Raw genomic sequence first — 24,613 nt, forward strand, 5'->3', positions numbered from 1 at the left:
AAGGGTTGTAGTTTACATTTCAAAGCCTAGAAATGGTAAAATAGGTATTGTGATTAGAAATGTGGATATCCTTCTATTTTTACCCAAAATTTTAAAATTATTAATTAATACCCACTTTTCTAATCACAATACATATTTTTAAATTAATGACTAGAACAATTAAATTAAGTAATTTCTCATTAAAAAAAACCATACGACAAAATAAGAAAATATGTATATTTATGTATTATTTCACTATTACATATATGTTTTGATAAGCAAATAAATGACAAAATAAATAATTAATAAAAAAAGATTAAATTTAAGCACATAAATATATTTCAAAATTATAATTGATAGAGTAATTTGACTACTTTAATATGACATTTTAAAATATGTGATTAGAAATTATTATGACTTGTTTATTATTTTTCAATTCATTTACCTTATTTAGATGATTTTATTACATTTTTTAAAAAAAATTATTTACACTTTAAAAGTAAATAAATCTAGGTTCATATAAGTATAGAGTGGGAGTTTAGTAGCATACATGGAATTTCATCTCAAAACTAATTAGTGACAAGTGGAATAACTCATAGTCTTATATGTTGGTTCATATCCTCAGATCTATTCGATGTGAGACACTCAATATTTAAATCTATGTAATTATATATATAATACTAATATAAATTTATCATTTAAGCCTGAAATAACCCACTAATGAAATTTTTATTATAAATTCCCCAAATAATGAATTGTTTGTCGGCCTTGGCTGGGCTTTTAAAAGTTGTTTTTGGGCTTCTAAAGCTCCAAAAGCACTTCTGTTGCTGGTTGGGTAACCACTTAGTTTTAATTTTTACTTTTAAAAAATTATTTTAACAGAAATCAGCTTTAGCAGTTTTTTCATGGAGTTCTTCCGAAAAAGTTAAAAGCATAAACAAAAACAGAAGCTGAACCAAACAAGGTCATCATAAATTGCTGCCACTATCTTAAATTTCTCCATCCGTCACTGGTTGGTTGACTTATTAGAGCATGAAATAAAACTTAAATTGTTTTAAGCAAGTTGTATATTAGAAAAATACATACACCAACATGAGGGAGAGTGAAGTTTACCATTACCGTTAAACGTAGCAAGTCTAACAACTCTAATATATATCGATGAATTGTAACCTTAATCTTAAGAACCCAAAAAAAGAGAAATACAACAATCACTAATGTCATTTTGTTTGAAAATAGACGACTATATGTAAATCTTTGATCCCATCAAAAGACAGTGAACTGTTGATTGATATATACAAAATGGTACTAAATTTGCTAGCCAAGATTCTGTCATTCAAGTTTATGATCCTAAAATCTATTAACAATAATAAGGGTAATAGCTCCAATGCCTTTCTTATCCCAATTTTTAACTTCATTCTCTGTTTTGACATTCAATCTTTTATTTGCTTGTTCAAAAACCAAAGTTGCTTTAAGCATTCAATGTGGGGTAAGGTTCTTCAAGGGAATGAGTATTACTACCACAAGCAATCCTCAGTTCATCTAGCAGAGATGGTTGAAGCTGTAGTCCAGTTGCCTTCATCTCATAGAGGAACTTAATGGCCTCAACATATAACCCATTTCGTATATAACCACCAATCATGGCATTCCAACATGCGTTACTACTTTTGTCACAGCACATTTCAAACACCCTTTTTGCTTCTCTAACAAGCCCACTTCTTCCATACATGTCAACCAGCCCACACTGCACATACACGTCTGTATCTAATCCAAGTTTGATGGCGTTTGCATGAACTTGTCGACCGCATTGCCCACGATCATGCATTCTCGCACATGCCTTCAAAACACTAGAAAACATCAAGGCATTCTTCTTAATTCCTGACTTTCCAATTTCCCTAAAGTCTCTAAATACTTCAAAGAAGAGCTCTTCCCTAGAGTTGTTGATCAGTCTAGCAATCCATGTCAGTGAATTATGATGGGCTAGTTGGTTAAACACTATGTCAGTGCTTTCCAGACACCTAAATTTCCCATAAAAGTTTATCAAGGAACTAGCCAGAACCAAATTATTAGCATGACCCAACTTTAAGGAGCAACCATGAACTTGTTTCCCTAAATCCATATTACTCGTGCATATACACGACTTGAGCAGACAGACCATGATCCAAGTAGGGAATTCTAGCATGCTGACATGGTGCAACATTTTCAGGAACAAATTCATGGCTTCTTCATAATCATCTCTGTTAAGATAAGCAACTATGATGGTGGCCCAGGACTTAAAATCTTTTGAGGGCATTCCATCAAACAGATGGCGGGCCATGTCTAAATGGCCACAGGTGACATGCATAAGGAGGAGGCGATTCTGTAAAGATAAGGGTGGTTGCCGGAGGCCACTTCGCCTGATATGGGCGTGCAGATCATCAGCTCGATGGGAGTGAGCAGAGCTGGTGCATTCTCTTATAAAAGAAGTGTACATGTCAGGAGAGACAGGGAGGCAAAGGGCATCCATTAAGTTCAGGACATCAGAAGTGGTGCAGTCCAGAGTGGTAGAGGAAACACTCTTCCTCTTCTTCTTTTTAGTTGATATACGAGAACAATCGGAGGACTTGGGTTTCATAGGTGGAACCACAATATGTGACTTGTTGGGGCTGCGCAGAGGCAGCAAAACCCTATATGCAGGCTTGGGTGTCCTGGGGCTGCTGCTCTTTTGTGGAGTACTATGGTGGAGGCCCAAACTCCCTCCTACTGCTTCGGGAAGAGCAGTTACTCCCATTCCCATATCAGCAGGGGAGAAAGACATAGGGAGAGAAGCAGGTCAGTTTATTACTAAGTCTGTTAGGTGTTACTCTGTTCATGTAGGGGCATCTGGATACACACACGTACAAATATCAGAATTACAGCAGCGTCAATGGCTGAACAAGACTTTGAAGAGAAAACAATATGCAACTGCTAACAAAATTCACAAGCGAAACCCAATTATCACATAAACAATTCATTAAACAAAATGTTGTAAGTGTGACATTTCATCAAGCACCTTAATGGTCCATTTTGATTTCATTTATTTTCTGTTTTCCTACATGTTCAAAACATAGAATTAGACTTTTTTTCTTTTCTTACTCTCCCAACCCAAAGTAGTGACTAAAACTGACAGAGAACTTTAAAAATGAGTGAAAACTGAGCATAATCGAAAAAGATTTTTATGTCGAGAAAAATACGATTATTTACTTTTTCTTCTGCGTGTACCTGGCCTAGGCGGGGCTGGACTGATTTCAAGAACAGAATATATATAACCCAAACATTACACAAATAAAGTGTCACTGCTTTTTAAAAAACTGTTAAGTCCTAGTTTTAATAAATGTGATTGGCTGGGTCAAACTGTCACATCACTGTGTGTAATGTTTGTGTGTATATTTTGAGTGAACATATCATTATTCTACATTTATACACTAGTAGGGTGTAGCACGTGCAAGGCACGTGCTAATCATAGAGAAATTTTAGATAGTGATGAAAATGATGAGGTGGCAAAAAAAGAGATTTAAGGAGTGGACAGAACTAAAGAGAAAAGGAAAAAAATAACATTCCAAAAAATGAAGAGTCACATTAGTTAAATATACCTGTTTATTTGTATTGATTATCAATATTATATTATATTTCAGCCCTCTGTTTTAGCTAAGTTTTCAAGCTTTGCAAATAATACATTATTTATTGACTATTTAACTACTTCTTCCCCCTCCAAATGTGTATTAAATTTCAAGAATTTTTAGTGAATCTCTGTCCACGTCAACTTCCATCTGACTATACTTGAGTAGAGAGCGGTTTTTGAGTCGGGAAAAAGAGAACTTGTCACAAAGTTTTATTTTATTGTGGAACTTAAATGATTTGAAAAATAACTAACTCATATGAAAGTCCTATAACGTGTATTCAAGAAATTAACTCCAAATTCCTTTTCTTTTTCCAAGCATTCAAATGGACTTACCCTAACAAGGCAAAGGAGAGGAGTGTAAAAGCTGAAGAGCGAGGATGAAGGTGGGCAGATGGCGATGTTGTTAAGTGCATAGTGAAGCCCTGTGAAGAAAAGATCTGTTATGGAAACTTGAGTACTATATTTGTAAGAATGACCACCAAAATTGGTCATACTCACAAACTAAGCGACAAAACAATTGATATTTTAATATACATTCTATGACAAGTTGACATTTGAAGTAGTTTTACCATATCACTACATTGTATTATAGATTATTGTCTTTTTTCTTTTGTCCAATTACTTTGTATTAAAGATTACATGTAAATGGAGAATAACATGTCAATATAAATAATTAGTTATAAAGAATCTGTCCCTGAACTATATATAAAGCATAAATATATTATAGACCTACTTAGCTGGGAGAAGAGATGCAACTATAGCAAATTTTTGAAAATACGAAGAAGAGGCCGAGATCAAATTTATATACATTCAACATGAAGCATCAAATCATATAACATTTCTATGTAGTTTATAAATCAACTTATATGTATATGCATATAGAAAAAAACGAGAATATTTTTTTTATCTGTTAGCTTCAGAGAAATGAACTATATATTTTCTCTTTTGTCTCGTAACACTTAAAATTATATAATACTGGTTTGATATACAATCTAAAATTTCAAAACAACCATTTTCAAAAGTGTATGCACACACAGCTATACATATACAGAGAACATAAATAGTTCGTATAGAGAGACAACGTACTGAAACATCAACTGAAGGCTTCATTATTATCTTTTCAAAAGGAAAATAAATTAGAAGACACTTGGGATTCGTTCCAAAAGTAAGCAACAACTTCAAAAAGAGGAGTTTATTTTCCCTTTATTTTTCACAGCAACACCATAAGTCTATTTACAAGCTAATAGAAAACATGTACAATAATAATGAGAAATCGAGAAAGACTAATTCAGCAAGAGAAATACAGACAAACAATAAGAATAACACCTGAGAAGCTAGATAGCTTGAGAAGCAATATTTCAAAGTGACCTAATTGAATTTTTTAAACTATGAATTTTTGCACATTGCTTCTGTTTGTTTCGTTAAACTATGATTTTTTAAAATATATATATATTTATATGTATACATACGAAGGAACTGAATTCTTTTTGCATGACAGTGCATTATAAAGGGCAGAGGCAAGGATAAACATAGACACATTTTTACAAACACCACATATGCATAGAAGCTATATGGTCGAAAAGTGAGGTAAACGGTTGAAGATCATATATCATGATGAAAGAACCTTTCAAAGTGTTTGGTTAGAATTTATATGCAGGTCAAGTTTTGTCCAAAGCTCAATAGGTGAGGTGAGATTTTGTAGGCATGTTATCTGTGGAATAAAACAATGAAAATGGTAATGGTAATGGTTTAATCCTTTTCAATAGGAACTCAATTCTCGTCAAAAATAGAAGAAGAAAACAAATGATGCGAACAAAATGGTAAACACAAAAGAGAGATCCAATATGAGAAGTAAAGATTTATGAAAATTGACAACTACCTAAGTCGTATGAGACATCGAGGCCTTCCTGTAGCCGAACTCCCATGAACGATAGTAATGGAAGGAAGCAGTTGAAGTCGGACATCAAGGCCTTCCTGCAGCCGAGGTAGTCAAACTCCCATGGAGTGTCTGCCTAAGTCGTCTAAAGCCGCCTCTCAGAACGCGTAGTGAAGCTGCTGCCCCAGTCCGCCGATGCAGAGTGTTGGAGAAGAGAACGGTGAGGAGAAGCTAAGGCAGAAGCTTTGAGATGTCAAGCAACGCGCGAGAGAGATGACAGGGTAACGTGGGAAGATGACGTGGCGTGATATAATTGGTGGGCTAAGTCAAGTCTGATGAGTTTGGAAATGTGGTACGTGGAGGTGTAATATCCGCGCATATCACTCAAGTTCATTCTCATTCTTCTTCTTCTACTTCTTCTTCTAATTCTATCATCATCAACGAACTTCTTCTTCTCTCTCTAAAAATGGCGAACTTCAAATTGATTAGCTTAATTATTCTCTTCGCAGCGACGGGTTTAGCCATGCTCGTCACTCTAATTTACACCGCATTCTTTACACCAAGTGGCCATAAAACTGTTTCCCAGTTCGTTCTCTCTCTCTCTCACTATATATATATATATATAATATATATATATCTTTATTTTTCATTTCTCACGTAGATGTAATTTATAGTTTAACAAATTAATCAGTCATTGCTACTTTGTTTGTTTCAGGTGGCTTGTGACAACTTGGGTTGATTTTTACATAAATTTCGTTGTTTTATCGGTATGTTATATATATATGGCTTTTGGCAAAATGAACTATTTTTTATTTTTTAAAGTCATTTTGTACCGTTTAATTTTAATAATTTTTTATAAAATAGTCAATCAATCATAATTTAGACAGGTAGTAACTGGTTGAATTTTAGATCGATGACATTTTACAAAAAATTATCAAAAGTAAATCTGAATACAAAACTACTTAAAAAAATCTTTGTTTGGAAAAGTATGTCTGAAATTGATTGTGTATGTATATATATATACTTAATTTTGGGAAAGTATGTCGGAAATTGATTGTGTGTATGTATTTTTATATCAGACTTGGATTGTTTACAAAGAGTCCACCTGGTGTAGATCCCTACTTTGGATATTTTTCTTTGGGGTTTTTGGCAAGTATGATTCCTTTTCCTCCTCTAAATCTTTGTTTACTCTGTTTGTTTGGATAAATAGTTTTTCAATGAAGAAAAATCTGTCTATGTTGGGTGCTATTTTTGCTTAAAAGCTGCATTTTGAACTGTTCTATAATGTAATAGTTTTGGAGTTGTGAATGCGCTTATTATTACATGCCACTAAGTTTATTTTTCAATCAAATGCTCCTGTTAACACAAAACTTTCTTAGTTCACTCTCTGTTATGTAATGTACAATTTAACATTGGAGTTAGTTTGAAATTTTTCTTTCTAAGAGTTCTTGTTCTTATTTCAGCCCTGTTTTAAGTATCTACATTCTTATGCAACTGTTCAAGCTTTCACCTCAAGAAGCTCATGAAGATCCTATTTATCATGTCTTGTTGCGGGATTCTCACAAGTAAGTAAATGAAACAGTGTTTGGCAAAGTAACACTTCTTTTAGTCATTTTGCAAAATAGCTCTTTTTGATAATTCTTTGCAAAATTCTTGACTTCGTATCCTGTCTGGAGACCTTTTTGCAAAAGATTATCACATGAATAGTTTGAAGTTTGTAGAAAACTTTGTTGGAAAAAAGGATATGAATGTACTATTTGTGGTCCATATAGCTTTGTTTATCACTTCAATAAATTCTGTAGAATCAATTTCTGAGTGTTCAACATAGCTTTGAATTTCTTTTAGCAATTTAAGTATTCCTAATAGTACTTTGTATCTGGCATGCAACTGACTTACTTTAGCATCTGATAAGAGCCCTGCAAGAAAACCATGCCAATAGATATGAAGTTCCTTTTTATAGCAGTAGGAAGATATTATTAAAGTATCTCATATGTGAGTATATTAACCCACTTATAAGATCACAAGTTACTCCACTTATTGCCAATTGGTTTTCAATTTTGTTGCTTAAAGTTGAGATTTTGTACAACTCTTTGTTAATGGATTGGAACTCTGAGTATTTGGATCATTTTGGCTAACTTTTATGGCTTTTTTAACTTTGGCTGTGGGCAACTCGTGTTCTGTTTTCTAGCTTTCCTTTCTTCTTATTTACTGGTTTTGGAAATAAACCATAGTAGGAACATTGAAGGTAGAAAATGAGTCTGAAATGCCTTGATACTATGATTGTTGTTGTTGTTGTTGTTAATGTCATGAATGAGTCCTCGAATTTCCGCCAGCTTTTTTCTAACTTAGCAGGTAATTGGCTTGGATGAAATCTCAATCATATAGGGACAATGCTGAACCGGAGAAAAAGCACTCTCTTGTTACTGCGAGAGTTCTTTTCAGTGCTTTAGGCTGTGTAATGCTAGGATTATTGATTTACACTTTGGTGACTGACGGTTCTCCTTTTCGCAAAGAGCTTTTAGATCCGTAAGTCCTCCTTACCAATAATCCTGTATATTATCATATTTTATGCTGAATCGGATTTTAAATTTGATGTGAATAGAGAAAGTAGCTTTAATTTTGATCATTCATTACGTGCAAACATGTACACATATTGTAGCAAAACTTATGTACTTATTTTTATGAATGTGCAAGGCTCTTCTCATGCTTAACATGTTCTTTTATTATAATTCGGTCTGTTATGAAAGCTGTGTTGTTGCAGTAATTATCAACCATGCTCTCCTTACCTTGTCCCCCTTTCCTCTCACAAACAATTTTGAAGAAAGAATAAGAGAAACTAGTATTTAGGGAAGAAGCACATTCAAGAGGAGGTTTCTCATCTTCAAAATCGAATGCTACATTCCTTCATATATTTCACTATACTTCTTTGTCTAGTTCACCAATGTAAAAAAAGCATAGTTGAGCATTTTTCTACACACCCATCATCTGATTGTAAGCAGTAAATGATTGGATTACTAAAGCAATATAAATTAAATAAATTGATAGAAAGAACAAAAGGAAAGTGAGTGAACACAAAATGTTTTAGTCCCATGTTACTTGACATGAAGCAATTGTCTTTTCATTTGACAAAATCTTGTAAATAGCCTTTAAATGGTTTCATCTTTGTTGTTTGGTCGTTTCCTTGTGCAGGTTGATGGTGGCAACACTGGTCGATTTCTATTGCCTTGTTATTGCGCTATCAGTATGTCTCCACTATTCCAAATCATTTGCTTTAATTTTCTTTCGATTTATTTGTTTATCTATCTTGGTGTTGGTTCTCACTCTTCCACAGAGAATTTTCCTCTAGGATAGTTGGTAATTACTAGATTAAACTAAAGAAAATCATTCTGCAAGCTGAGTTTCTGATGCTTTAAACTGTAATATTGTACTCTTGAAAGATGATTGCATATTCTTCAATAATAACAATGGTGATGATGATAAGAAGAGAAGAAATAAAAAAAGAGAAATATTTTAGCTAAGTTAATCAGCTTAATAGCTCAACTAACTATTTTACTTACCATTTGATCAAATGCCAGAAAAACTGATGTACTTGGTTTTTGAAGTTACATCTCTTGGTTAGATTAAGGATCTCAATAGAAAAAAATCGGAATCAACAAGTCATCTTTTTCAACTTCTCCCTCTTAGACTAGCACAGATTGATTATAAGGTTTATGTTTGTTTAACTTTGAATATGTCACTGATCTTTTGCAATTTGGGGGATGAATTTTATTTATGTCCCTTCCTTCACCATCTTTAAGACTATAATTTTTGAAGTTTTTTCCTATTGGTTTTGAATGATATTTATACATGCATATAGGATCAACATTGTTCTCATTTTGGTTATGTAACTGTCTTTCATTTGATCTGAAATCAGGTTTGGGTTGCTTACAAAGAATCATGCTTAATTTGTGCAGTCTTTTGGATAGTTTTATTGATCTGTTTTGGAAGGTAATCTCTCATATTCGAGTGCTAACAAGACATGCCTTTTGTTTGTTTAGTGAAGTTTTATCTTTAGTTGCTATTTGAGTAACAAGGGCTCTCCCATTTTCTCCTTCTGTCATTCAGGATTTTCATTTTTTTTCTTAAACCTTTTCAATATTATATTTAGCTTAAATACGATGGAAACACTTTTCCATCTTATGAGGTTTTTAGCTCTCAACAAAGATTAAGTCCAAAGATAATTTGGATGACTTAAACATCCCTTTTTTTGTTGTTGTAACTTAGGTTGTTATAAATTCATTCTAATGTTATAGTGTTCGATTAAATTGATAACACCTTGACATGTTTTGTTATTGATTCTATTGTCGATCTCTATTTTTCAGCATTGCGACATGTGCTTATGTTGTGGTACAACTGTTCCAGCTAACATCTCAGGATCCACTCTACCTTGTTCTTATAAAACATGTTGACAGGCAAGTGCATAATTGATAGCTTTCACCAACCCTAGTTTGAAGTTGCTAATAAATATTTTGAGAAACAAATTTGTAAGTTCACTTGTAGTAAAGTCTCTCTATTTTCTTGTGTTCAAAATGATTTAGAATTCCTTTAAGAATGTTGAAAATAGATTATTGTAATCTAGAGAGGAGGTAGTTGAACATAACTGGTTCTTGCCTACAAATAATCAGATAACTATGAAATCAATTTGGGTACTTCTCAAACATATATTTTAGAATTTGTAAGTATCATGAATTGTCTTCTTGTAGCCATTTATAACCCTTTGGCTCACTTGGCATAATTTGTTTTAAAAGTTGCATGAAGAGTTAAAATGTTACCAAAATATTGTTTGAGAAACTCAACTATTAGTTTCTTTTTCTTTTTCTTTTTGACCAAATATATAAAAATAATTAGATAACTTTTAGTCTTTATTAAATAGAAAGACACCAACACCTTGGCTAGCTAGGAGCAAGTAACCAGCCTAGTTGCATATATTGTCTATTTTAGTAATAAATTAGGCTAGAAAAGAGGTCTTGATATTTGCATTATTAATGTTAGTCTCTCTTTCTCCCTCTTTTAAAGGAAAAAACCTCATTAGCAAGAGGAGCAATTACATAGGAGTTGGCAATTCTGCAAGAACAAGAATTATGATTAAAAACTGTAGAGCAATTACGTGAAGTTTATGCTTTTGTACAAACTTACATTTTCTTTCATCATGTTGGGAGTGTAAAATCAGATTTTCTAAAGCTGTCTTTATTTTTCATTAAAGGGAAGAAAGAAAGTATGGAAAACCAGTATTTTGAGCAGAATGAGATTTACCATCATTAAGTGCAACCGAAGATATATATACCTAAAATTAGTAAGGTCCTGGTCCTGGTCCATATACTATTAACTGTGGATGTTATTTATTATTTCAAACACTTGTTGTTGTTATCTTAATCTACATACTTATTCTTCTTCTAGTTACTCATTCTTCTTCATCTCTGTAATTCACCTTCCTATCTATTGAATTCCACCTTTATTTTTCTCTCAATTTTATTTTTAAATTTAATAATTCTTTTGTGCTTGTGAAGGAAGATATTTCCTATATGTCTATATTTATATATTTTTATGTTTTGCTCATAAAAGAGTAAACTGAGTGGTGGGGGAAAATTAGAGAAGATAAATAAATATATAAAAGGTCATAAATTCAAATAGATCAATGATTTATTTCATTTTGTTTATATGACAACTTGAAGTTTAAAAGAGGGGACACATGTACACATTTTAAAGAAAAGAAAAGAAAAGAAAATTTTCTTTAATTAAAAAAAAAACTATAATTTGTCAAAGATTTAAAAAAAATATATAATTATACTACAAAGTTTCAGTAACTATAGGACAATGTTCTTATATTTGCCTTTTGGTAATTCTCCAAGGTTGCCAACAATTTACAACCATAAAAATTGGAGCTAAACTATGTGGACAATATCAAGAGGAAGTGCTTCCCTTCCAACTTGATGCAATCTGCTAGAGGTGTTCATTGGTCGGTTTGAGCGGTTTTGATGAATTTTTGACAAACCCAAACTTATAATCGAGTTGGTACTTTTCAACCCATAACCCACCCAATTAAAAACAATTGAATTTCAATCTGACCATCGATTTGGGCGGCCGAAACTTTTTTTTTTCTAAAAAAATCATTTTTTCACTAATATTTTTTTATTATTTTCTCTATTTTTAGTTTGCATTTGTAACTAAAATAATTGTTACTTTAAATTGTAGGGTCTTTATAAAAAAATAATAATTTGAATTTAGTTTTATATATGTATAATTAATAATTAAATAAATATTGTTATCCAATAAATCAACATTGGTGACGTGACAAGTAATCTCTGGACACGTGGTTGACACCTGGAAGCGTCTGCTAGAGCATCGACCAAAAGACACAGTAGAGGCAGGGTAAGCCCTCTTACCCGCGACCAGACTGGTCGATGGTTCCGTGTACAAGGCAACTTTTATGGGAAGATCTTTATGAATCCCGAATTTATCTCATACAATCTTTTGGATATCCGATTATTCAGGGAAGAATATCTGTAACAATCTCTTGTAACCCTCCTTGAATTTATAAATAACAAGGGATAACTCAAAGGAAGGGGAGGTTCTTTCGCTTTTTAATCATTCAAAACTATAGTAATTTTCCAAGTAAACTTGTATTGTTCTTCAGAGGTAAGTGAAACTCATTGAACCCAGGTTCTTTGATCACCCTTCTGATTCTTATATCAATATCAGTCTAAGTGGACGTAGGTCATTACCAGATCTTGGGGCCGAACCACTATAAATTGCTGTGTTTTCTTTACTTTTGTCATTACGTTCTTTTCTATACATTCGTTCATATCAATCACGTTTCGACTCCGTGTCAGTTGGCCAAATCGTGGGTCAACATTCTGGTGCTTTCATTGAGAGATTGACTTATTGCTGTTAAGAAAACCAATGGCGAAAGCAAGAAAGAAAACTGGGCAGGCGGCCGCCGCTGCACCATCTAACCCGCCACCTCCTCCTCCCCCTGCAAGCATGGCGAAGGATGAGCCTCAACTGGACTTTGAAGAGGAGGAGATGGACAATGCGACGCTGAAGAGTACTCTGGGCGCGTTGCAAGAAGAACTGGCTAATCTGAGGGCCAGTCAGGAGACCGCCGCTGAAGTTATGGCGCGACAGCAGCAGGAGATAGAAAGGCAGCGCGCAGAATTGAGCGAAAGACAGGCGGAGGTGGATCGCCGCCAGAACGAAGCTATGGCAGCCCTGGAGGCAGCCTTGCTGTTGGCAAGAAATCAAGCTGCACCTGCTTCACAGCCTGACCAACCGGTGAATGGGCCACCCCAGAGGGGTCCTAATCCGAGCCCACCGATTCAGCCTTCAAGTCTGCAAAGGCCTGAGCAGCCTCAGATGCCCCATGACGATGTCCCACAGGACCCTGAGGCGCAGCCACCATCCCAAGCTGCTCGGGGTAATCCCTCGCAACAGAGGCAGAATAGGGCCGAGCATCAGCCTCGCAGCCCTAGACGCCATGGGGATGATGGGCAGAACCTACCGAACAGAGGCCGGTACCCTCCTGGCAACAGGAGAGACTCAGAGTTAGGCTCTGTGGTCCGGGGCCCCCCACGGCACGCTGATGCACAGGGACACCACGACCAGCGCAGACCACCCTCTAACGCTCGGGATGGTTCAGCCAGGAACGGGCCTCGAGGGAATAGCCGATCTCACCATAGCCAGTCAAGATTCAGAGATGGCCACGGATACAATGAAGCTGACTCAGGCAAGGGAAATCCCGGCGGGAGGAATGGAGAAGGAGGTAAAAGCAGGATCCAAGCACCTCAAGACGACCAGCCAAATAGACGGGATGCTGGGGGGCAGCCCAGACAAAATAATGTCTTCGACCGGCTCGGTGGTAGCGAGCAACGAAGAAGAGAGGAGGACCTGAGAGATGTGCTCAATGATCGTCGCGAGAAGCACGGCGAGAACATCCCCTTAGCAACAGAGGCCACCGCAATTCCTACCGCAGTGCAAGCCCAGATAGACGCACTCAATCAGGCTGTACAGGAGCTGGTCGGAGGTAGGACTTCTTACATCGACCACGATAGGAGGAAAGGCACTCCTTTCGTCCAAAGGATAACTAATGCTGAAACTCCCAGCAAGTTCAAGATGCCTACGCTCCCAAACTTTGATGGATATGGGGACCCAGTCTCACATGTAAATAAGTTTGAGATTCAGATGGACATTCAGAAAGTGTCCGAAGACGCTCGGTGCAGGATCTTCCCTGCAACACTTTCTGAAGCGACCCAGGAGTGGTTCTTTAAGTTTCCGCCTGCAAGCATAGTTTCTTGGGAAATGTTCGTAAGAGAGTTCTACGGACAGTTCTATGCGGGTCGTGTGCACCCAACCGAAGCAAACCATCTAGTCGAGATTCGCCAGCAGGACGGAGAGTCAGTGAAGGATTACGTCCAACTTTTTATGCGAGCGGCAGCTGGAGCGAAAACAGTAGGAGACGAAGGCAAGATGATGGCCATTACCGCGGGGGTAACACGTTGCTCTCCCCTCTGGAAAAGTCTCCGAAAGGAAGGAGTTAAAACAACACAGGAATTTTTGGAACGAGCTGATCGTTACATCAAGCTCGAAGAAGCCATTGCTGATGATGGAAAACCCTCGAACAAGGGTAAGAAAGCCGTTGAACCCGCCAAAGCCCCCAATAGTTCTAAGCCTAATGGCAACGGTAAAGGTAACGGAAATGGCAACAGTAATGGCAAGAATGGTGGGAAACGGTCGTATAACGAGCCTTCCACCTCCGACAACAAACGAGCTAAGGGTAATCGTTATGAACCTAGGTTCACTAACTACACTGCCCTCGTTGAGTCTCGGGGAGAGGTTTACCAGGCCACAAGCTCTAGTGTGCCTTACAAGAAACCTGGGCCCATTCGAAAGGACATTTCGAAAAGAGACACTACCAAGTTCTGTCGTTACCATAACGACTACGGACATGACACTAACGAATGCAACTAGTTAAAAGATGAAATCGAGTTCCTTATTAGACAAGGACACTTAAGAAAGTACGTACGGGCCTCGGGAAGTTCCCAACGAGAAGCTCCAGGTGGCAACGAGCAGGCGTCCACACGTCAGCGCTCGCCACCATTACAGCCTGCCCCCGTGGCCGGAACACTCTTAACCATCTATGGAGGCCCGCACCTCGCGGGAAATAGCGGAAAGGCCAGAGAAAGATATGCTCGAACTCTGCGCCACGACCAGGACATCGAGATGATGACTGTGGAGGACCGTGCACCAAAAAAGGCTTGGTCAGAGGAGAATGAGATTACCTTCTTTGAAGGCGATGCCCGACACGTCCGGTTCCCACATTCCGATCCGCTGGTCGTGGACATCCAGATGGCCAATATGATGGTAAAGAGAATACTGGTCGATATAGGAAGTTCAGTGAACATCCTGTATAAGTCAACACTGGAACGCATGAAGCTGTCCGTAAAAGACTTGGAGCCCTGCAATAAAAAAATATATGGCTTCTCTGGAGAAGGACTCGCCCCGGCCGGGATGATCAAGCTTCCAGTAACGACGGGTACAGCGCCCGCAACAAGGACATTACTCGCCACCTTTGTAGTGGTCGATTGTCCTTCAGCATACAACGTCGTTATCGGAAGATCCATACTGGTCGGTCTACGGGCCGTCATCTCTATGTGGCACCTAGCTATGAAATTCCCAACAGACGCGGGGGTAGGACGCGTCTTAGGAAACCAAAGGGAAGCCAGGGAGTGCTACAACGCCTCAATCACAAAGGCGAAAAGTGGAACGTCAAGGAGCACTACCTCAGAACAGTTGCAGATGGCAGTAGATACGCAAGCCCAATCAGATGGTGAAGCCAACAAATAGGGTGTTGCCCAAAGTGAGGATAGAGATTTGGATCCTCGCTTTGGGGATTTTGAAGAAAATGTTGGACCCGTCGAGGACCTGGAGGAGGTCCAACTCGACAATAAAGACCCGACCAGAGTCGTGAAGGTTGGGAAAAATTTAGAGTCTACCACGAAGCACGCGCTGGTGGAATTCTTGCGTAGGAACCAGGAAGTTTTCGCCTAGTCACATAAAGACATGGTGGGGATAGATCCTACGGTGATCAGCCATGTCTTGAACATAGACAAAACTTTCCCACCCGTGCAACAAAAGAGACGGCTGCTCGATAGAGATAGATCAAGAGCCTTGAAGGAAGAAGTCGAAAAACTTAAGGAGAATGGATTCATAAGGGTAGCGTTTTATCCCTCGTGGGTCTCGAATCCGGTACTGGTCCCCAAGCCTAACGGCAAATGGCGTACCTGTGTGGATTTTACGGACCTCAATAAAGCCTGCCCAAAAGACTGCTTCCCACTCCCGAGGATCGACCAGCTGGTCGATGCAACTGCAGGACACGAGATCCTCTCATTCATGGATGCATATTCAGGCTACAACCAGATTAGCATGCATCCCCCTGACGAGGATCACACCAGCTTTCGGACCGATACGGGCTTATACTGTTATAAAGTCATGCCCTTCGGACTGAAAAACGCAGGTGCGACTTACCAACGGCTGGTCAACCACATGTTTAAAGAGCTGATCGGTGTGAACATGGAGGTATATGTGGATGACATGCTGGTAAAGTCTAAGAAGGCAGAAGGGCACGTGAGGGATCTACAAGAGTGCTTTAATGTGTTAAATAAGTACCAGATGAAGTTGAATCCCCTCAAATGTTCCTTTGGAGTCGGATCAGGGAAGTTTTTAGGGTTTATAGTAAACTCAAGAGGAATCGAAGCCAACCCTGACAAGATAAAATCCCTGATCGACATGAAGTCGCCGGAGAAAATCAAAGATGTACAGAGTTTGACCGGAAGGATCGCTGCCCTGAGTAGATTCATCTCTAAATCGACTGACAAATGTGTCCCTTTCTTCAGTCTACTCAGGGGCAATAAGAAGTTTGAATGGACAGGAGACTGCGAGCAGGCATTCCAGTCCTTAAAGGCTCATTTGGCACAACCTCCCATCTTGTCAAAGCCAATCGAAGGAGAAACTTTGTATATTTTCCTGGCGATTACTGAAGTTGCTGCTAGTGCGGTACTAGTACGGGAAGAAGAAGGCATACAGAAGGCAGTCTACTATATCAGCAAACGGCTGATTGGTGCAGAATTAAGGTATCCGCCAATCGAAAGGTTAGCATATTGCTTAATTCTAGCCTCCAGGAAGTTACGTCCTTACTTCCAAGCCCATCCTATCAAAGTTTTAACCGACCAGCCCCTTCGGCAAGTCCTCCAAAAACCTGAGACGGTTGGAAGATTGTTAAAATGGCCAGTCGAACTAGGGCAGTTCGATGTAACTTATTCACCGCGAGCAGCAATAAAGGGACAAGTCTTGGCCGATCTTGTTGCGGAGTTCAACGAACTCCCAGGCAAGGAGCAGTGCGATCAACCTGAGGCGCTCGTACCTCAAAACATAACTCCTTCATGGAAGCTATTCAGGGATGGTTCATCCAACGAATCCCACGCTGGAGCGGGAGTGATATTGATAACGCCGGAAGGGCATCGATTTCACTGCGCAATCAGGTTCGACTTCGCAGCATCAAACAATGAAGCGAAATACGAAGCACTCCTCGCTGGACTGAGAATGGCCAAAGATATGAGCATAAGGGCGCTTGATATTTACAGTGACTCTCAGCTAGTCGTGAATCAAGTCCTGGGAGAATATCAAGCGCGGGGCTTAAAGATGATGGCCTACCTGAATAAAACGAAGGATTTACTAGCCCAGTTTACAAAGTACACCCTCCAGCAAATTCCACGAGACCAGAATTCGAATGCAGACGCCTTGGCTAAACTCACGAGCGCAAAGGATGTTGATACCTTGAACATAGTTCCAGTAGAAAGACTGAGTAAGCCAAGCATTGAAGCGGCCGAAACCAATATGGAGATTCGTATAGAAGATACGTGGATGGCGTCATACTTGGAGTATCTGACGAATGGCACACTGCCAACAGATAGAAACAAAGCCAGAACTCTGCAAAGGCGTGCCGCTAGGTACATACTGGTCGATGGCATTATGTACCGAAGAGGATATTCAATGCCACTACTCAGGTGCGTTACACCAGAAAAAGCTAAGGAACTCATGAGGGAGGTGCATGAAGGCTTCTGCGGGGATCACGCTGGGGGGCAGAGCTTGGCAAAAAAGATTCTAAGGCAAGGCTACTTTTGGCCAACAATGAACGAGGATTCGATGGAGTATGTACGAAGATGCGACAAATGTCAAAGGTTCTCCAAGATTCCACGAGCAGCTCCAAATGAACTAAAACAAATGCAGAGCCCGTGGCCTTTCGCGGTATGGGGGATAGATTTGATTGGATCCCTTCCCACAGGGAAAGGCGGAGTAAAGTACGCAGTTGTGGCAGTTGATTACTTCACCAAATGGGCTGAAGCTGAACCACTCGCAACCATCACGACCAAAAAAGTCCTTGACTTCGTCATCAAGAACATAGTATGCCGGTATGGTCTGCCGAGGAAGATAGTTTCAGACAACGGGACCCAGTTTGACAGTGACTTATTCACCGATTTCTGTGAAAGGCATGGCGTTATTAAAAGTTTTTCTTCAGTCGCACACCCCCAAGCGAATGGGCAAGTTGAAGCCGTGAACAAAACTCTCAAAGACACCCTGAAGAAAAGACTTGAAGAAGCTAAAAGAGCGTGGCCAGAACAGCTGCCTGAAGTCCTATGGTCGTATAGAACATCTCACCGAACAGCAACAGGCCATACCCCATTTGCCTTGGCCTATGGATATGAGGTCATGTTGCCTGTCGAGTTAGATCCCCCCTCACATCGGCGTTTAGCTTACGACCAGGACCAGAACACCCAGCTAATGATGGAGTCCCTAGACTCGATCGACGAAATACGAGAAAAATCTCAACTTCGAGTTGCTGCTTACCAGCAAAAAGTCGCCCAGTACTTTAACTCCAAAGTTAAAGAAAGAAAATTCAACGTCGGTGACTTGGTGCTACGACGAGTTTTCTTAAATACCTGCGACCCCACTGCTGAAGTGCTCGGACCTAACTGGGAAGGACCTTATCAGATTGAAGAAGTCCTTCACCCAGGCACCTACAAACTTGCACGCTTAAACGGAGATCACGTTCCGCGCTATTGGAATGGAGAACACCTGCACAAGTATTATCAATAAACAGTCCTTCTTAAAGGACTGGCTTGTTTACATTTTTCTTTTTAATTTTTACAAGTTTTGCAAAGAGGGTTAGCCACGTTGTATGGCTAACTTCTCGTATATGTAAGATTCTACTTCACAATCACTCGTAAAGACATGTTTAGTCCATTTTTAATACGAGATTATAAGGGACTGTGCTCAGCCAGTCATTCTTGCCAACTTTTGTGAATTTATATTTACAAGTATTTGTTCATTACGTGTGTTGTTTTGCTGTATTACAAGTATCAATTTTCATACGAACAGAAATGTTCGAACAGGCCATGGTCAGGACAAGTGACCAAGGACCTAAAGCTCCTCGATCACTTGGGGGGCATATAAGGCACATCGATAGCAAAGCATACTCTCAAGGTATGTAAACACATGAACAAAATAAGTGAAAGCATGCTACAATACTTAGAGTATTTTTCAAAATTTATGTTTTGTAAAATCATGGCAAAGTACTATGCTAAGTCTGGTCATACGGACAAATGTTATAATAAGTAAAGATATTATAGCATCAAGGTTTAAGCTTTTACACCGCAAGCATCGCAGCTTGGATGTAACTGTTCAAGTAAAAGGATTTACTGCCCGTGCAGCAAAGTTTAAAAAAAAAAAAAAAACTATTGTCTTTACATCACGACCCTTGGGTCGTATATCCAAAAAGAAGAAAAAATAAATGAGAAGAATTCAAGAGGCATTCGGGGCCGGAGGGTCTTGGGCAGCATCCTGGTTAGTCGTGTCCTCAACAACATCTTCTTCTTCCGCACCAGCGACGCTTGGAGTGGCAGGGGTCGCGGCTCTTGCCTCCTCTTCGGCCAGTTGGGCGGCACATCGAGCCAACTCCGCATTTCTGACTTCCTCTTAAAGGTAACTAAAGTCAGCACCCTGATTGTGTTTCCATAAATTGTAGAAACATCGGAGTGTCGTCCTCTTGTACTTTTCCAAATTTTTGGAGTTGTCGAGCTCCAACTGCTTCACCTTGCCCCCGAGAGTGAGAATGGCCTCGTCCTTAGTCTTGAGTACCTCCCCCAAATGCTTGATTTCGCGGAGGTGAGCTTTGTTGAAGTCTCGGTACTCCTGCCTCAACTTGACCGCTGCTTCCTTCGCAGCTTCAGCCTCCGACAGCTTAGTCACCGCCGCATCCCTCTCTCGGACCACTGCCTCCAATTCCTTGGCATGCTTAGCCTCAGCAGCCGATAGCTCCTCGGCCGCCTTCACCTGATACCTCTCGATGGCTTTTGCCTCGGCCTGCTCGAGGTAAGCCTGGGCTCGGGTTCAAGCAGTAGTGGCAGAAAGTAAGGCCTGTGCACAAAGAAAAAGGAGTTAGAACTTATCATAAGGACTAAAAAACTAAAGCTTGAAGAGTAAAGAAATACTTACGCTAGAGATTTCGTTCAGAGCCCTATTCAGGATCTGGTCGACTGGCAGCTCTTCAGCTTGGACCATTGCGGTCCTAACACGGTCACCTTTGCCGATACGATCGAGGCGGTCCCTGGCAGATCGAATGGCACAGCTCATAAGTCTGGCCCCATGAGCCTCTTCACGAGAAAGCTGCTCTCTGGCAGGTGCGGCTGGAGGGTTCGACAGGGCAGGAGCATTTTGCTGCTCGGAGGGAGCTGGAGGAGGAGTAGTAGTTCGCCCCGTAGGCGCGGGACTTTGCCCAGTTGGCGTGCCCTGAGGAGGGTCTTCTGATCGACCCTTCTTGGCTGGAGGACCTTGACTGGATTCACCAGTTCTCTTCTTAGGCTTCCGTTGGAGTTGAGGAACTTCCTCTTCGTCCTCAGCCTGATACATGTCGAAGATGTTGGGAGTCGACATATCTGCATGCAAGTAAACACGAGAAGTTAAGAAAAAAGAGGCAGGTGAAAGTAGGCTATACAACAAAAAGAAGGTAATATAGTAAATACCCGAGCTACCACTACTGGTCACTACACTATTGACTCTATTAGTCATATACTCATTATCTGGCATGAAGAAGTCTGGCCCTAGATTTGGAGCATATGTAAAGTTACCATCCCCATCAAACATATGACAGGGAATTGGCAAACCATTTAAAAGCGAAATAACTTTACCATTGTCATCGGAAGACTCTCCCAAGTCAACAATAGGCTCTTTGGCCTTTTCTTTCCCCTTGCATTGGGGAGCAGAAGGCCTTTCTGCGGAAGGGCTACCCGTGGGTTCCCTGATCGTAACTCCTGTTGGCCTCCTCCTAGGAGGAGGCACAGGAGGTTGCTGCTCGGGAACCCCCTCGGCAGTGGCTTCGTCCACCACGGACCCTCTATTTTCATGGCGAGGAGCCAGGAGGCCAGACGACCTCAAGTTCTTTTCAGTTATCAAGGTCTTGACACATTTTGCTACATCAGACATCCTGCCCAGAGTGTTAGACCTTGACACCATGTCTGGCGTTGGGGTCGGGCGTAACCAAGGGCCTGGAAAACAGATAAGTTTGAGAAAAAAAGAAAGGAAACACTCCATGATAAAATATCGACCAGTCAAAGACAAGCTCCTACCTCCTCTCGCGAAGGCCAAGTTGTTGCTGTATATGTCTGGAGTAAAGAAATACTCCTTATTGTAGTGCCCCACGTTTGATATATGGGTAGTGCCACTCAAGAAAGTCCGGCCGGTCTCCTGGTGGCAGAAGTGGAAAAAGCCCGTCCCGTTGTGTTGTGGGTTAGACTTAAGGTCAAAAAGATAGTTGACCTCGTGGGGCGAAGGTTCTGGCCATTTGTTAAGTTTATACAGGATATAGAGTGTAGCCAACATTCTATATCCGTTCGGAGTTATTTGGAAGGGGGCGACACCGAAATAATTGGCCACCCCCACAAAAAAGGGATGAAGAGGGAGATAAGCTCCCGCCTCAATATGATACCGGGACCAGGCGTTGTTCGCCCCTCCTGGACGGTTAGCCCTCTGGTCCGCAGCAGGACGTATAATGGTTACCCCCGTAAGGGGGAATTTTCTGAAGCAGTTAGCGACCATTCGAGGGGTCACTGAATTGGCTGGGGAAGTATACCACTCGACATCAGGTGGATTCCGATGTCGAGGACGGGCCCTAGTTTGGATGTTAGGGTCAGGAACGAGATTTTCTCGACCGCTGGTCGAGGGAACCCTAGCCTGCGAATTAGGCTGGACAGGAGAATTTGGGTTACTTTCGGGCTCAGGTCTTTTCTTGCCCGTAGATTTGGAGCGGGCCATGGGAGAAGAAGGGTGAGGTCTGGAAGAAGATCGCGAGAAAGGAATCTCGTGGACGCGTACAGCTGGATGTTCTTCTCCCTCGAGCAGCTGGGCGAGAAGGTCGTCGTCGATGGGTCTTTCACCTCCCCACAAATCTGGCATTAAACTCTGCAAACAGAAGAATGGGGAGGTGAGGATATAGAACTTTAAAGGGCTTTTTAGAATAACGCTGGTCGAGTATAAAAGTTAGGCTTTTATACAACAGCATTCTAACAAAAAGCTGGATCTTTTTACACGAACAGTTTGAAAAAACGGATCAAAGGGTGAAAGTAAAAAGTTTTTTCTGAGAAAGCTTTTTCAACTCCCCTTAGGGCGGGAAAAATTTATTTTTCAACAGGCTTAAAAATCGAAATGTTACTTCGGTTTTACGTCCTAAAAAGCATGATCCTGGATTTTAAACTAACTCAAAAATCTATTTTGCCTACAAAACGTCCTGTCTACAAGCATCTTAAACCAGAAAACAAAAAAGACCTAAACAGTAGACCACCAGAAGCATGCACCGTGAGAAATTAGAAGCATGGGGTTTCGAAAACTTACCAAGAAAAGTGATCGTGAAGGTGGAAGAACGGTCTCCGGAGAAGACTAAAGCTCTGGTTTTTAGGGTTTTCTGCAAAGATAATGGTGTACGTAAAAAGAAAGAAGAGGCTCCGACGGTCTTATATAAGTTTGTCTCTGATATTAAAAAAGTGTAATCATTAGTTTTCCTTTTTCAAAGTATGGGAAAACGGGATGGCCGTCGAAATCGTTTCCGGGGAACTGAAAAGACATGATTAGACAGGAGTGGATTGCTTTTTTCAGAGCACACGAAGGGTTCTGACACGTCAGGAGGGGTTACCGAAGAGTCGTTCGTTTAAAGTTTATTTGCTGTTCGTAGTAAATAAACTTTGGGGGGCAAATGTTATCCAATAAATCAGCATTGGTGACGTGGCAAGTAATCTCTGGACACGTGGCTGACACCTGGAAGCGTCTGCTAGAGCATCAACCAGAAGACACAGTAGAGGCAGGGTAAGCCCTCTTACCCGCGACCAGACTGGTCGATGGTTCCGTGTACAAGGCAACTTTTATGGGAAGATCTTCATGAATCCCGAATTTATCTCATACAATCTTTTGGATATCCGATTATTCAGGGAAGAATATCTGTAACAATCTCTTGTAACCCTCCTTGAGTTTATAAATAACAAGGGATAACTCAAAGGAAGGGGAGGTTCTTTCGCTTTTTAATCATTCAAAACTATAGTAATTTTCCAAGTAAACTTGTATTGTTCTTCAGAGGTAAGTGAAACTCATTGAACCCAGGTTCTTTGATCACCCTTCTGATTCTTATATCAATATCAGTCTAAGTGGACGTAGGTCATTACCAGATCTTGGGGCCGAACCACTATAAATTGCTGTGTTTTCTTTACTTTTGTCATTTCGTTCTTTTCTATACATTCGTTCATATCAATCACGTTTCGACTCCGTGTCAATTGGCCAAATCGTGGGTCAACAAATATAAAATTAAAAAAAGTAGGCAAATCCTTAATTGGGCAGGTCGGATTATACTGGGCGGGTTGCCAAAAATTTCAATCCGCCCAATATAATAATTTGGCGGTTTGAAATTAAGGTCGAGTTTTTCGGGTTGGTTTGGGCGGTTTATTCGGATTGGGTGGGTTGCAAATTTTTTTGCACAGCCCTACAATCTGCAACAAGTTAATCAACACTTAATGATCATTTGATGAATTTTATGACATGAACAAGCACCATTTATTGGAATTTTGTTGAGATGAAAGGTTTTTACCATGTTCCATGTAATTATCATGTAATATATATTATTACAATGAATGATATCTCCTAAAATAAATAAAATCACAACAGAACTAGAAAGTGATACAATTTCAAAAACACCAAATATAAATATACTCTTTACTGTGGTAAGCAAGATTCAGCTTTAAATAATGAGACCAAATTATTTTATATTTTCTTACAAATATATCAAAATATTTTTATAGTTTATATAAATGCCATTATTTAGTAGCCCAAACCTAGGCCCAATCGTAAGCCCATAGCTTTGAAATGAAACTAGGGTTTCATATTATTTCCCCTCCTCCACTTCGGCTCTCAACTCCCAAAACTCCCTCTCTCTCACAGATCGGTGTATCCCCACCCCGGCACGCTTTCTCTCGCCGGCTTTCTCTTGCTCGGAAAAAACAGAGGTAAGAAGCTTATGCGTTTTACTGAAGCATTTCTACGAAAGGTTACAGTTTGAAGTTATATTGATTACTCTCTTTGCGTTATATTGTTATTAAAGTAAGCTTTGAGTTTTATATTTTTCACTCTGATATTTTTTTCTTTCAAATTTTCTCTGTGCTGTTGTATGGTAATATAATTTTCTGTTGTGTGATGGCTGATTATTGATATTAACTATTTCTCATTTGTTTACTCTTGTTATTTTGTCCAGAATTCTTCTGTGATGACTGAATTTGTCACCTTTGATTAGGTTTCCATAGTGCTGAAGTTTAGTTAGTTTCTGAAAAAAAATCCCATTGAAGACTTGTTATTTTACTCATTTCAGATTATTGTTAATGTCGTTTTGAACTTTATTGAAGACTTGTTAATGTTATTTTTGAACTTGACTTTTATATTAATGTTGTTGTTTTGAGCTTATTGAAGACTTGTTATTGTTATTTTGAACTTGTTGAGGA

The 24,613-nt window shown here is 39.6% G+C and overlaps 2 protein-coding genes across 4 annotated transcripts; one reads left to right on the plus strand and one right to left on the minus strand.

The window, feature by feature from the left end:
* Window positions 1–1,072: 1,072 nt before the first annotated feature.
* Window positions 1,073–5,902, minus strand: LOC133807330 (pentatricopeptide repeat-containing protein At1g31790-like). Of its 2 annotated transcripts, XM_062245585.1 has the most exons (4): window positions 5,496–5,902; window positions 5,241–5,327; window positions 3,950–4,038; window positions 1,073–2,838 (listed from the first exon to the last, which is right to left on the minus strand). In XM_062245585.1, the coding sequence occupies exon 4, from the start codon at window positions 2,771–2,773 to the stop codon at window positions 1,448–1,450; it is 1,326 nt and encodes a 441-aa protein (XP_062101569.1). In that variant the 5' UTR covers window positions 2,774–2,838; window positions 3,950–4,038; window positions 5,241–5,327; window positions 5,496–5,902; the 3' UTR covers window positions 1,073–1,447. The 2 variants fall into 2 exon arrangements, with proteins under 2 accessions (XP_062101569.1, XP_062101568.1); XM_062245584.1 differs by lacking the exon at window positions 5,241–5,327.
* Window positions 5,899–10,998, plus strand: LOC133807331 (uncharacterized). Of its 2 annotated transcripts, none has more exons than XM_062245586.1 (9): window positions 5,899–6,077; window positions 6,208–6,259; window positions 6,572–6,645; window positions 6,956–7,057; window positions 7,878–8,018; window positions 8,682–8,733; window positions 9,406–9,479; window positions 9,854–9,943; window positions 10,735–10,998. In XM_062245586.1, the coding sequence occupies exons 1-9, from the start codon at window positions 5,959–5,961 to the stop codon at window positions 10,766–10,768; spliced, it is 738 nt and encodes a 245-aa protein (XP_062101570.1). In that variant the 5' UTR covers window positions 5,899–5,958; the 3' UTR covers window positions 10,769–10,998. The 2 variants fall into 2 exon arrangements, with proteins under 2 accessions (XP_062101570.1, XP_062101571.1); XM_062245587.1 differs by lacking the exon at window positions 10,735–10,998 and adding an exon at window positions 10,548–10,728.
* The last annotated feature ends 13,615 nt before the right edge of the window (window positions 10,999–24,613 follow it).

The sequence above is a fragment of the Humulus lupulus genome, chromosome X (genome assembly GCF_963169125.1).
Source record: "Humulus lupulus chromosome X, drHumLupu1.1, whole genome shotgun sequence".
Taxonomy (NCBI): Eukaryota; Viridiplantae; Streptophyta; class Magnoliopsida; order Rosales; family Cannabaceae; genus Humulus; species Humulus lupulus.

Bases quoted from the DNA above. Each gene is read 5' to 3' on its own strand.
- LOC133807330 (XM_062245584.1), bottom strand. From the start codon at position 2,773: ATGTCTTTCTCCCCTGCTGATATGGGAATGGGAGTAACTGCTCTTCCC.
- LOC133807331 (XM_062245586.1), top strand. From the start codon at position 5,959: ATGGCGAACTTCAAATTGATTAGCTTAATTATTCTCTTCGCAGCGACG. The intron at 8,734-9,405 runs GTATGTCTCCAC...ATCTGAAATCAG, and splicing joins GCCTTGTTATTGCGCTATCA to GTTTGGGTTGCTTACAAAGA. The intron at 9,944-10,734 runs GCAAGTGCATAA...TTTTCATTAAAG, and splicing joins CTTATAAAACATGTTGACAG to GGAAGAAAGAAAGTATGGAA.